Raw genomic sequence first — 12,500 nt, forward strand, 5'->3', positions numbered from 1 at the left:
AGTTCTACCCTCCGAAATCACAAAAGAGTTCCCCTTCCGGGTCTGTATACTTTGTGACTTTGTTCCCGGTTACCGGGTCTGTATACACTCCCTTTTATTTTTACCCGGCTTATCAAGTTGCCTTATATATGATTGAATTTTTTAATGTTCGTATTTGTTTTTCAATGTTGTTTAGTCTTTAGAGTTTTTAGCACGAATAAGTGCTTGGCTGAATACTCTTCAAAATGCATTAGTCTACAGGTCAAAGATGTTTTTACTTTTAGCACCGACTTGATAATACTTGATTCAGTTTATTCATGAATGCCCCGGGGTCTTCCTTAAATCGTCAATGTACAAACTTTGATAAAAAGGTCAGCAGTGGTAACTGATGTCTATATGTAAATCATATATAAAATAGAATAAGTTTATAAATAACATTTTAGTTGGAACTACCAGAACATCAACATGCAAAGAGTCAGCATCAACATAGAAATGTGCTCATTACATTCATGAAAATGATACACAAATTGTCCGTTACTGCAAAGACCTTTCAATTTTGAACCGATCGAAGTGTGCCCCCGCGTTGCATGTACATCCACAAAACATTGACTATGGAGTCTGCGTAAACCAGACATGGTTAATCCGAATACAGCAGTAAATCGAAAGAAAATAAAATCCCCCTTTTTTCATTCTATTTGAGCAACATCCCGAAAACCCGACTTTATCAAAGAAAATCTTGCAACCCCACAGATTTCGATTTAAGAAGACTTCACTATCTGACTTTCTTATTCTTAAAATCAGTAATTTGAAGTCCTGATTTTACATTTTTTATGACAAAAGTTCCTATACATGTGCATTGCTTTTATTTTGCATTTCATTTGAAACTGTTAGGATTATAGCATATATTTTTCCTTTCAATCATGTAATTGTTTGGGTTTTTTTTCAGGCCTTGACGTCAGGTAGGCCAGAATGGACAACTTACCGCCCTCTGGGTTTCAGTTTACTGGTGACGACTATGGGCCTGTAGACTTTCCCAGCTCTCTACCCAGTGAGATGCAGGCGGGCATGGCATTTGCAGGAGGGGGCCCAGTATTCCCCCAGAATCAGAGGGGCAGTAGTTATGCCATGTCCCCATTTCACATGAACTACTCACAGCAGGCGAGCATGCCCTCAATGTCGAGTCTGCCCTCCAGCACGTTTCGGACTCGTTTCACTGACTATCCCCCAGACCAGAGTCCTCACCTGCCCATGCCAATTCCCTCGTCCGCCTCGGGGATTATCTCCGATCGCTTGCCCAGCTTCAGCAGTATTGTGTCCAGCAGCGGTAGCAGCAGTGCTGACCCTTCCAAGAGCAGCCAGGCTTTGTACTCTGGCATCAGCTCCTCTCTGGCAGGTCAGCAGCATGCATTCCAGCCCTCTGGCAGCCGCGGCCTGCCCGCTCACTTTGATTCTTCCTACTCGGAACAGGTCCCTGGCAAAAACTACTCCAAGTCATCCCCCCTGGGTTCTACCTCACCTGGCATGTCGTCCAGCAGCAACTTCAACAACATCCCGCATTCGTCAATCCTGCAGCATTCATCACATAACGGCAGTGGCCACCTGCCGGCTCTGTCTCCGCGCTCGTACAAAGAAGAGCCGACCACCCAGCAACAGTACTTGGCCAGTATGCACATGGATCGTCATGGCTCGTACCCGCATGGTGCTCTAGCTGGTGGTCAAAACCCAGGGGAATCAATGACCCTGCCTAAGTTTAAGCACAAATACTTATCCCACAGCCAACCAGCACCAAGGCGTCACATTGGACCATTTAAATTTTACATTCTTGGGAGCACGAGCCGAGGCTCTATTATCAACAAAGGCTCACAGACAAATGAGGAGAATATAGGGGAACTGAAAATAAAAATTCCAAAGAAGGAGATATACAGGTCTGACTCTGAGACAGAAATGTCTGATGATAACGAAGACCTGAGACGGAGAAGTCGCGGAACGTCTGGCGGCACATCAAACTCAAGAAGCCGTGGACAAACATCACACGCATCCCCACGTATTACATTCCCATATGATCCTGTGCCAGCGGCTACACCTACGCAAAACAAAGAGTACTCAGATTATAACAAGAACTCGAAAATGAAGACAATTATATCGCCGAGTTTTATGGACTCTGCTGGTAAGGCTACTATGACCACGTGTGTAGCAAATAAAGCGACTATTGTGACTGTGGGCATTGTTAGTCGACCAGGGAAGCTGCATTCTGCTGAGCCAGTCAACAGTCAGCACAGGGGCATCATGTCTACCAGTGACGGGTACCGAAACAAACATTTTGATCCACAGCACCCAGAAAACTATGAACAGCTCATGGAGGAAAGGAAAGCGAAAGCAAAAGACTTAGAGCAAGAGCGCATGGAAGTTAGTGTGCGCATTGACGACACTCAGTATGTACAAGTTGGCAATGCCAAACGTTGGCAGTGTAACCAGTGCGACAAGTCATACACCACCAAACACAATCTGGTCATGCATGTCCTCGACCATGAAGGGATCAAACCTCATCTATGCCTGAAGTGTGGCAAATACTTCAAGCAACTGAGCCACCTCAACACGCATATGCTGACGCATGACCAGATCAAGCCCCACACGTGTAACATGTGTGGCAAAGGCTTTACACAAATCTCCCACTTGAAGCGGCACACTGCGGTCAGCGAGAAGAATGGCTATTGTGCAAACCTGCGTTCCAAGCAAGGCAGCAGCCACCACCACTCTCCCTCGGCTGCTCCACCTATGGGAACTCCGACAGTAAGTAGCGTTACTGATGAACTGTTTGTCCATGTTCCTCTTAGAACCTGTAGCACTGTATACTCCCTTGCTTTTATTTGGATTTTGCTTTTTTGACATACTTATGATTGCTTCACTTTAACTTCCTAACAGAATTATAGCTTTTTATCATTTTTTTGTATGGTAGGCCACATTTCAGAGTGACACTCAAGCATTTGACATGCTTAATGTTGTTACTGTATCCATGAAAAGCTAATGAAATTGATTTGATGACTTCAGAATATATATCAATTTAAAATGGGGTGAGGTGCTTCAGAGACATAACAGACCTGCCAGGTACTCCGATAAAATCAGAGCGCTCTGATTTTCTTTTGACTATTGAAGAACCAGATTGGATTTGTATAAAATACATTTTTGTTCCTTGATTTCTTTTTCCATCGGCTACACACCAGTTATCATAAATGATGAATACAGTTTATTACGTGTCTTCATTTTTGTATGCACATTTATTTGCCACAATCGCTTCATGATAACATAATCTGAATCTACTAGGGTTGTGGAGACTCCCAATTTTTTTCCCAAAACTCAGAGTTTTAGGGAAGATTCTGATGAAAACTGTTTTTGGTCATGGAGGGGTTGGTAGGTCTGGACATAACAACAAATATTTATATTTTTTTAATAACATGTTGGCAGGCTTCAGGATAATGAGGGCTTTTTATCAAAGTAAGAAAAGAAAAGGCTAAAAATTAAAAAGAACAGTTGAAGAAATTTTCCCCTGAACTGAAAAAATGGGCTCTTGGACAGGAATTCGGGGAAGGGGGTTTTAACCCTGTCCGTATGTACGTCTTGTTTTACTATCGTATCCATACGACGTGGGGGACCTCTGTGCCACCACTTCCAAAGAGGGAATTTACTCGTTAATCCGATCCGTACACTTTGCATAGCATTCTTTCAAAATAATTTTTTGAGAAATACTGAAAGTTTCAAAGAGATCTTCGTACTAGAAGTATTCTAAAATGTGAAGAATACAACCCAGGGGGTACAAAATGACCCCAGGGCGTACGGATAGAAGGGTTAAAAAAAAAAGAAGATGCCTACTCGCTCTAACAGTCGATTTCATCTTTGACAGTTCGTAATCTTGTCATTCTTGCTCAGGATCTTTTTCGTGCTAGGAGTCAACTGAAGTGCTACATCGAAATCTGCTATGGCTCTTTAATGAAACTAAGAAACTGGATTAGAGGTCATTGTCAATGACAATGCCTTAAACTCGAAGGTGCAGGAAAGTTCTTTTGCTGTGTCCCAGATTTATGACCCTCTCAACAGCACTGGTGCAATTGATATGGTGCACGACTTGAGACAAAAGTTTTCATCCCAAAATGTTATTTCTACATAATGTTGAAGTTCTTGAGCCTCTTCAACTCATTAAAAAAAGTTTTAATCCTTTTTTAAACATTTTCTAGAAATGAAAGTTTAGCACTGGTATAATTTTTGCCCTGGAAGTGGATGTTGTGAACATAAATCAAGTTGAAAGTCTGTATAATCCTCTTTTTTTCTGACACTGGCTCTTACAAAATTTGGCTCTTAGATTTTTAAACTTATTTCATTGACATTATAATGTTTAAACTAAACCCCATTGATACTTATGTTTCAAAATGTAATCTCTAATCAACTTTGGCAAGTCAGTATGGAAGCAAGGGTTGTACCGCAAGATGAGTTTGTTGATTGGTTGTTGTTGTTGGGGGGGTTTTTTTAGGGGGGGGAGTGCCTTGATCTTGCATTCTGGTCAGTGTCAAAACTTCCCAAGATTGGTTTGAAAGAAAAAAAGTCTGCACTCTCCTAGCAGTCAAGGGGTGGTGGGGGTCATGTCTTGAAGTTGTCAGAATTAAGTTGTTCATGAAAGTTGTATTGCATGCAGCAACTGAAATTCATTTTGTATGAGAGGCTTTAAAAAATCTCCAGATAGAAGCTCCCTTTATGTTGCATATTGTGATAGGTTCAATGTTGGCCGCATGATGAATTATATGGTCTCTTGTTTGTTGTGTTTTTTTGTTTTGCTTCTTTTTTATAGTTCAGCAAGCATACATTTAATGTCATTGCATTATTTGAAAATGCTTGTTGCAGTCAATTTTATTCAATGAAATTTGAACACGAGTCAAGAAAAAGAAGGAAGAGGTCAGCATGGAACAGCATCTTTTGTCTCATCAGTCCTTCCGCTTGGCAGAACTTTTCATGGTGTAGATTATGTTGTCAATTCCCTTCTATTTCTATCCCTATGTTTCATTGTAAGTAATGTAAGGCTTCTATGTAGTAGCTATGACCTTGTTTCATTGACTGGTGCAGCTGTAGTCTGCATGATAGTAGGCTTGAATGGACGATGCAATATTCTTCATGGTTCCCTTTTATTCGAACAATGAATGCCATTTATGTATTCGTTTTATGGGCTCATAATATATGTCCTTTAGAAAAGAAAAGTGTGGACTTGCGGGAACCTTGATCCATAAATTCGTATATGTTACATCTTAGAGGTGTGCAGTGCATCTAATCATCTCCTGTGATTGAAGATAATAGGAAAGCATTGTTAAAAAGACTGGATCTGGTGTGAAAGTGCTTTAAGTTGGGAACTGATTGCAGTGCGACTATCTGTCTGACCTGCTTGCCCTTTTGTGTGCACTTCAGGCTCTGATCAGTGAGGCGCGGCAGTTCCAAGATCAGAACCAAAGCTTTGACTCCATGGAGGGGTATGACAGGGACGACCTGAAGCTTTCAGACGACAAATTAGGCCCGCCGGGAAAACTGATGTGTCGCTACTGTGACCGCAAGTTCCGCTACCCTAGTCAATTGAAGGACCACATGCAATCTCACAATGGCAACCGGCCATACATGTGCACCGAGTGCGGTATGGACTTCATGAAGGTGAGCACGCTATGGCCAGACACTGATGTCCTCTCGCTGGTTCCTTTCATACCACAGTTACGACAACTGCAGGGATCATAGTTTTCTGCCGAAACCCGCGGTGTCAGCTCCTTCCGTGGAGTTAACATAGCACTAAATTTACTTTTGTTCTCTTGCTGAACATCATGTGTTGAGGCGCAATTTTACTGTTGAAGCAGTTCTTTGATCAGTTTCTGTGATTTTGAAGCTCTCGTTGTGCTGTGATCCCTGCAACTGCTGTTTTGCTAGCACTTTTTGACCTCGGATTTTATTTTGATATTGGGGTGTTCACAAGCTAAGTAGTAAGCGCTTTCCTGAAAGTTAAGCGTCGACCGGTTTTTAAATGCCATCAAAAGTGTGGTAAAGGAACCAACAAGAACAATGCATCATCTTTTCAGGCCCATGTTTACTTTTAGAGATTTCGTACCTCCACAGATTAATGTGTATGCCATGGAGTTTCTTCACTCTATCCATAGTTTTCAACAAGGTTTTAGTACATCACCTTGACCAGGGAAAAAAATTTAAGAGACGGTTTTGACTTTGTTTATGTGTTCAGTTCAGGTCTTTTTCTATCAATTATATTACAATTTACATTCTTGGGACATGTGAAGTGCAAACCAACACTTCATATTAAACACATTGTTTGGTATGTACACACTGAGTCTTTTTTGCTTCTTAATTTTTTCTTTTTAATTACTGACTAGGCTTTGTGGTTTGATACTTACATCTATGGGTTGCTGTTGGATGGACTGATCTCTGTTTATTGGAATATAAGTCCCAATGCTGCATTCCTCGTTTCACTTCGTTGTCAGTATCCTTATTTTGGCATTTTGTTCCATCAATCTTACTGAGTGCTGTCTGAAACCTTTGTCAACGGCAACCGTGTGTTTTGGGTACAGGGAATATTTTATATGAGTGCACACTGTGTCAATAGTAGTATGTAGTTTGTGGAAGGGAAGCATCTCTATGGTCTTGTCTTAAAGATTCGGATAAACCATTAGTGCGAAAAGTGCTTTTTAAAACGTGAATGAAACGTCCAGTTCATGATGCAACATATTTACTATTGTCAGCTGGAATTCAGCTACAATTAAATAAAAAGTTCCGAGGGCATGTTTTTGGTTTAATCAACAATTGAAAGTGGTTCTTTGATCTTTGCTGCACTTGTGAAACCATTACATAGCCAAGCCCCACACTCAAGACATTTACGTGTGGAGATGTCTGTCTATTGGTAGTTCTGAACTTTAATTACTTTGTGCGTTCATATGATAAGAACAAAAGTTTTCTTTGTATTTTGATAATTCTGTTACTATTAGTGCTTTTTTTTGTGCTAATGATAATGTATTCATAGTGGGTCTGGTAATCATGATCGGGTCGTTCATTCATGCTTGCACTTTTTTAAAGTCAAGAGGGAGATACAAGCAGATATATAAATAAATATGGTTCAGGAAAGTGTCTTAGATCCAACATGAAATAGATCAGTTTGTGACTTTTAGAGGAACGGTACCGAATGTTCTTCCAGCACACTCAAAAGTTAACGTTATAATGTCTACACTGGCTGACCGTCCGCTGCCCTCCTCAGGAGCACCACCTGAAGGCTCACCAGTTCACCCACACAGGACTCAAACCCTACACATGTGACATCTGTGGGCGCTCCTTCAACCAGCGGGCCAACCTACAGCGGCACAAACTGATCCACGAGACGCATCGCACCTTCAAGTGCAACACTTGCGGAAAGCTCTTCACCCAGCCGCAGACCCTCAAGGCACATCAGGTGGTGCATGCGGATCGCAAGCCCTTTGAGTGCACCATTTGTGGTGAGTTCTGCGCTCTCGACTTTGTGGGTTTAAATACCGCTTGCGTATCGGAAATGTTGAAAGTTCTTGTCAGATTGCATTTTCTTAAGTTTTTGTACTTAAAGCTTTGATTAGACCTACTTTTTTCCAAAACCGTCCTTCATCACTCTGAGCTTTATTTGTATAAACAGGATAGAAAGCTTTTATCTTATAGAAGTCTCATTTACATCTGTCATGATCATGTTGTAAAATTGCCTAATATTGTTTCTTTATGAATTTCTCAGTTTTGGAATTCTGCTGAAATGTTTAGGGATACTCAACATTGTTATAGTATCAGTCTTTGAACCTACATGTACTGCTGGTTCAGAAGAAAATTTTCTTTTTGTTGTATCAAATCCGTCACATTTGTGACCTTAAAAATTATCATGATGTTTGAATATATGCTTTGTCTTGAAGGTACGTATCCCCATGCATGTGCATCTGGTTCCTATTGTTCTCAGATGTTATGCAGGCGCATCTTTCTGTATGATGTGCGAGTAGTTGTTGGTTGTACATTTCTACCCCTTTTCTTCTGTCATGTCTAGACTGAATGCTCCCTTGGAAATCAGTATGCGTTCATGAGGAAGAAACTAGGGCTAAATATATAGAAGTGTGGTATTAATACAGGGAAGAGCAGAATGAAATTTTTCAGGTCATAAAATGGCCTTTTTTATTTTGCATATTTGAAGTTAACAGTTAACAGCTCGTTAAAAAAAACACAAACCAAAAAAGGAGCAAGAGACCCCTGTTTGCATGAGCATTGTTAGTTAGTCAGCCCCAAAAGCTTGTTGTGTGTCAACTAGTCTGTTTGCTAATTTCAAGGTCAGGCGATGTTTTTAAAAATGCAAAAAAAGACATGATAAAGATAGATATTTACAGACTTCCAAAAAAGTTAAGGACCACTTGACAGACAGCCCTGATTAAAAAAAAAAACAACCCACCCCCAAAAAGACAGCAAGGAATGTTTCAAAAAATTTTTCTCTGAAAGTGTTAATGGGTTACCAATGGGTAACTTAAAGTCTCTGAAGGGCCAACACCACCACGTGCAGCACGGAAGTCCTCTGGGAATTTCTGCCAAATTTGCTGTTTTTTTATCGACTTGTGTGCAACACCACGGATATTCCTCAGTTGAAATTTCTGGTGCACGTCATAAACGGAGGTCTCGAAATGTGCTCATTTTGGTGGCAATATAATATATAAGCTACTGTTTGCGCAAAATCCAGTTTCGCATCAACATGCCACCAAGACGAAAGCTGAGAGACTTTGATGGTGCCAGGGCTATGGCACTTCTGCAGGATGGAATTGGGGCCCGAGAAGTTGCCAGTAGGCTTGCAGTGTCACACTTTATCACTGTCTGCCTGAGGCAACGCCGTCAAGTCTCTGGATCAGTTCAAGAACACCCACGTGCTGGTCGACCCAAGAAGACCACTCAGAGTGTTTGCAAGTGGTCCTTAACTTATGTTGAAGTCTGTATATTAGTCAAAAGATGGCTGCTTTGAAATCACTTTTAGAGGTACTGAAATTTCTTGGTGGCTGCTTTGAAATTACTTTGAGTTAGAATTACTGAAATTTCTTCTGTAGCCTGTAATCAGTTTAAAGTTCACTTAAACTATTTTGCTGTTGACAGGGGTTTTTGATTTAGGAGATGGCTTTTGTCATTGTAGTTTGTTGGCTGGCTTCAGTTGTCTTTTTGTTTTGGGGTTGGTTTGTTGTTTTTTGCATTTTTCAGAGGGGGGGGGGGGGAGGTTTCATTTTCTATATATCAGTTGGTTTTTGTGATTTTGATTGCCCTTTCAGTTTTTTGTTTTTTTTTATATTTATTTTTGCAGGTAAAGAATTTGGAAGATACCACAACTTGCAAGGCCATATGCACATGCACACAAACTCAAAGCCATACATGTGTTTCTGTGGAAGCGCATTCACCCTCAAAGGTTCGTTCTTTTCTTTTAGGGGATTTCAAAGTTTTCATGCTGTGGCAAGTAACTTTCATGATTAGAATTTTGCTCTTGTGTAGTGAAGTTTCTTCTTCTTCCTAGTTTCAAACTTTGGTCTTTTATGTTGACATTTTCTCAGGGTGCTGTTTTCAATAATAGGGCTTGAGGTTCAACTTCTTTCCCCCCCCCCAAAAAAAAAGAACCCAGACTAGCTTAATGACAAGGTATCAGGTACTAACTTATGGAAAGGACTTGTTCAACGTACTGTTTACAGACTTTGTTTGAGGTTTTTCCTTCTTCAGTTTGTATTTTTATTTTTGTCTTCTTGCTTTTTGCCACCATGAAGCCATTTTATGATTTAAAAATATCCTTCTTGGGTATCTTCATTGTCACTAATATTAAATTAAGGGATGGGGGGATTGCGCGCACTCGTATGCTGTGATGTCTGATGCAGAGGTTGCATCCTTTCCCTGTGCTTTATCTTTGTCCTCCATGCAGCTCTCTTTCTTGCTTGTATATCTACGAAAGGTCTATCAGAAAACTGTTCCCCAGAACTACAGTGTGCGAGGAATGCATTTGAACTGAGCTTTTTGTGTCTTGCAGAACTTTGCACTTATAAATCCTTCCGCTCTTTGAAATAATGGTGACCATTATGAAATCTGGTTTAACAATATACTTGAAGAATGTATGTTGAGCATCGTATTTAGTGTTGTATTTTTGTATTCTCTCAGGAAACCTGAACCGTCATAAAAAAGTGAAGCATGGCCTCAATGAGACCACAGATGTGATGGAGGAGGACGCAGTCAACTTCTTGAGTTCCCTGTCGGAGCGAGCCCGAGACGACTCTGGACCACTTGACGGTGACGGGGAGTGTCTGAGCCCGGGGGACGGGGGAGACAGCGGGGACGGGAAGCTCAGCCGCAAGGGACGCAAGTCCATCCCCCGTAAAATCACTCAAGGAGAAGAGGAAGAGGGGGCCTACCCGCAGGGGGCGGGGGCTCCCGGGGAGGCGGGGATGCCACAAGATGGTGCTCCAAAACCATTTGTCATCCAGAACCCTGACACGGACGAGGAGGAGGAGGGGGGCACGGACCAGGGTCATCACCCCCACCACCACCAGGGGGATCTCCACAAGGACGCCGTCAACGGGGTCATGATGGAACAACCTGGGATGGGAAACCCCATGATGAACTTTCAGCCTCTAAACAACGCTGGATTAGGCCAGCAGCTGGAGGAGGGGGAGATAGCCATGACGCGGAAGAGGTTGTACGAGGAAGAGGTCAACGACATGGTGGACAAAAGACCTCGGAGACAGTCGCAGCGCCGCTCGCCCAAGGTTCAGGCTGGTGACATGCAGCAGTCGGACAGCGATGAGTTCGATGGGGGGAACATGGACAATACTGACGCAGACTGGGTTCCGGGTTCAAAACGACGTTATCGAAGCAAAGTCGATCTGTCAGATAAAAGCAAGATGTCTTGAGCACTGAATTTTAAAATCTTAACCGTTAGTCTCATATGATGTGGATGGTTAATGTGTTTTTATTTCTGATAGGAATACTGTTTTTCATGCTCATAGGGATCAGCAATTGTTTGTGAATTCTGTATATTGTATTTTTTTTTTTTTTTCATGTTGCCTAAAAAGTTGTGAGCTCTCTTGTTTTTGTTTTTTTTTGTTTGTTTTTTTATTCGGAACATGTTACACCAGTTGCCATATCATTTTGTGCTGCGAGCTTGCTCCTCTAAAATGTGAAGTCATTGATATGCTGTTCTAATTGTTTTGTATATTTGGAGAGGCCATAAAAATTTTCAGGTTCATTAGACAACTAAATTTGTGCCAAATGGAAATTTATCTTGTTATCATTAGTGAATCAAAATATTGAGGACAGTCTTCCTTGGAATGGTTTAAGTAGAATTACATGGTTTTGTTTGTAAAGATAAAAATACTATCTCCTTTTTATAGCACTTGAGAATGCATAGATATAACCTGACTAGTACAAAGAACTTATTATGCTCTGGGGAAAGTGCATTTTCTTTTGACGTAAAGAGAGGTAGATATATATTTATGTAAAGCGTCAAAATGCAACTACTACATTTTAATTATAAACCCTTCAGGTGTCATCAGTAGGAACATTGAAGCACCTCATTTTTTAAAGAACTTTGAACAACTATTTTTTTTTGTCTGTGACGTAGAGTACAATATCAGGAAATGATGTGCTTGCTTTGCACATCATTTTGTACATTTCAGTGTCTGGTTCATCTAGGAATGTTCGTTGATTACGTTCCTGGGTTTTTATCAGGGTTTTTCACAATCCTTTTGCTATGGAAGATGCGAACAAAACGCTGGGTTTTCTGTGATGAGGGCACGAGAGCCTGAGCTGCTGTATGTATATCGTGCTCAGTAACGAAACCTTGCCTATTGAAAGGCGAAGAAGAGCTGGCAGACCCTTGTTATTTCCTCTGACGAAATGATTAATTATTTCCTTTAAAGCTCTGAAGACATTCTGGTCAGAATGAATATTGTATTGAAAAGCATACCTTTATGGTACCTGAAAAATGGAGGATACATTGTTCTAGAAGGAAAATAAACTAGGAGGTCTTACTGTTGGCCATCTCTAAGCTGTAGCATAGGAAGACAAGAGCAAAAAACCCCCAACAAAATTCAGTATTGTATGATGCAGGCTGCAAAAATGGACTTTAAAAAAAAATTAGACTGAAGGTGTATACATGGATACTGTTTTGTGAGGGAAGGGGTTTCGAAATTTGTACATCTTGTAATATTTTTGGGGTTATAATATGTGCAATCTTAAGTCAAATCCAAGTGGCTGTTTCTGCCAGTAATGTCATGTTAATTCAAAATTGTCTTCTTATGTAAAAAAAAAATTCTTATTAGAAAAGGAACAGTTCTATGAACTCCACCTTACTTTGACAAAAGGCGTTGGCTGGCTTTGTATCATATTGAAGGGACTCGTGCATGAAAATCCATTGAGACCTGTTGAAAAAATGTTTCTGAAAATGGCTAGCTGACTGTAATGTAAGGATGTGCTTATCTGGGGGG

At 41.0% G+C, this 12,500-nt stretch overlaps 1 protein-coding gene across 3 annotated transcripts in view; it reads left to right on the top strand.

The window, feature by feature from the left end:
* LOC101861861 (zinc finger protein 236) overlaps window positions 1-12,325 on the top strand; it is a 14,636-nt gene extending 2,311 nt beyond the window's left edge. The window contains exons 2-6 of one of the 3 annotated variants that reach the window (XM_005090114.3): window positions 926-2,769; window positions 5,425-5,661; window positions 7,259-7,493; window positions 9,341-9,442; window positions 10,177-12,325. In XM_005090114.3, coding sequence (XP_005090171.1) covers window positions 949-2,769; window positions 5,425-5,661; window positions 7,259-7,493; window positions 9,341-9,442; window positions 10,177-10,925 — 3,144 coding nt within the window. In that variant the 5' untranslated portion in view covers window positions 926-948 and the 3' untranslated portion in view covers window positions 10,926-12,325. The remainder of the gene's footprint in view (window positions 1-925; window positions 2,770-5,424; window positions 5,662-7,258; window positions 7,494-9,340; window positions 9,443-10,176) is intronic. The other 2 variants (XM_035970590.1, XM_005090115.3) reach the window with 2 other exon arrangements.
* The last annotated feature ends 175 nt before the right edge of the window (window positions 12,326-12,500 follow it).

Source organism: Aplysia californica, unplaced genomic scaffold, assembly GCF_000002075.1.
Source record: "Aplysia californica isolate F4 #8 unplaced genomic scaffold, AplCal3.0 scaffold00013, whole genome shotgun sequence".
NCBI lineage: Eukaryota > Metazoa > Mollusca > Gastropoda > Aplysiida > Aplysiidae > Aplysia > Aplysia californica.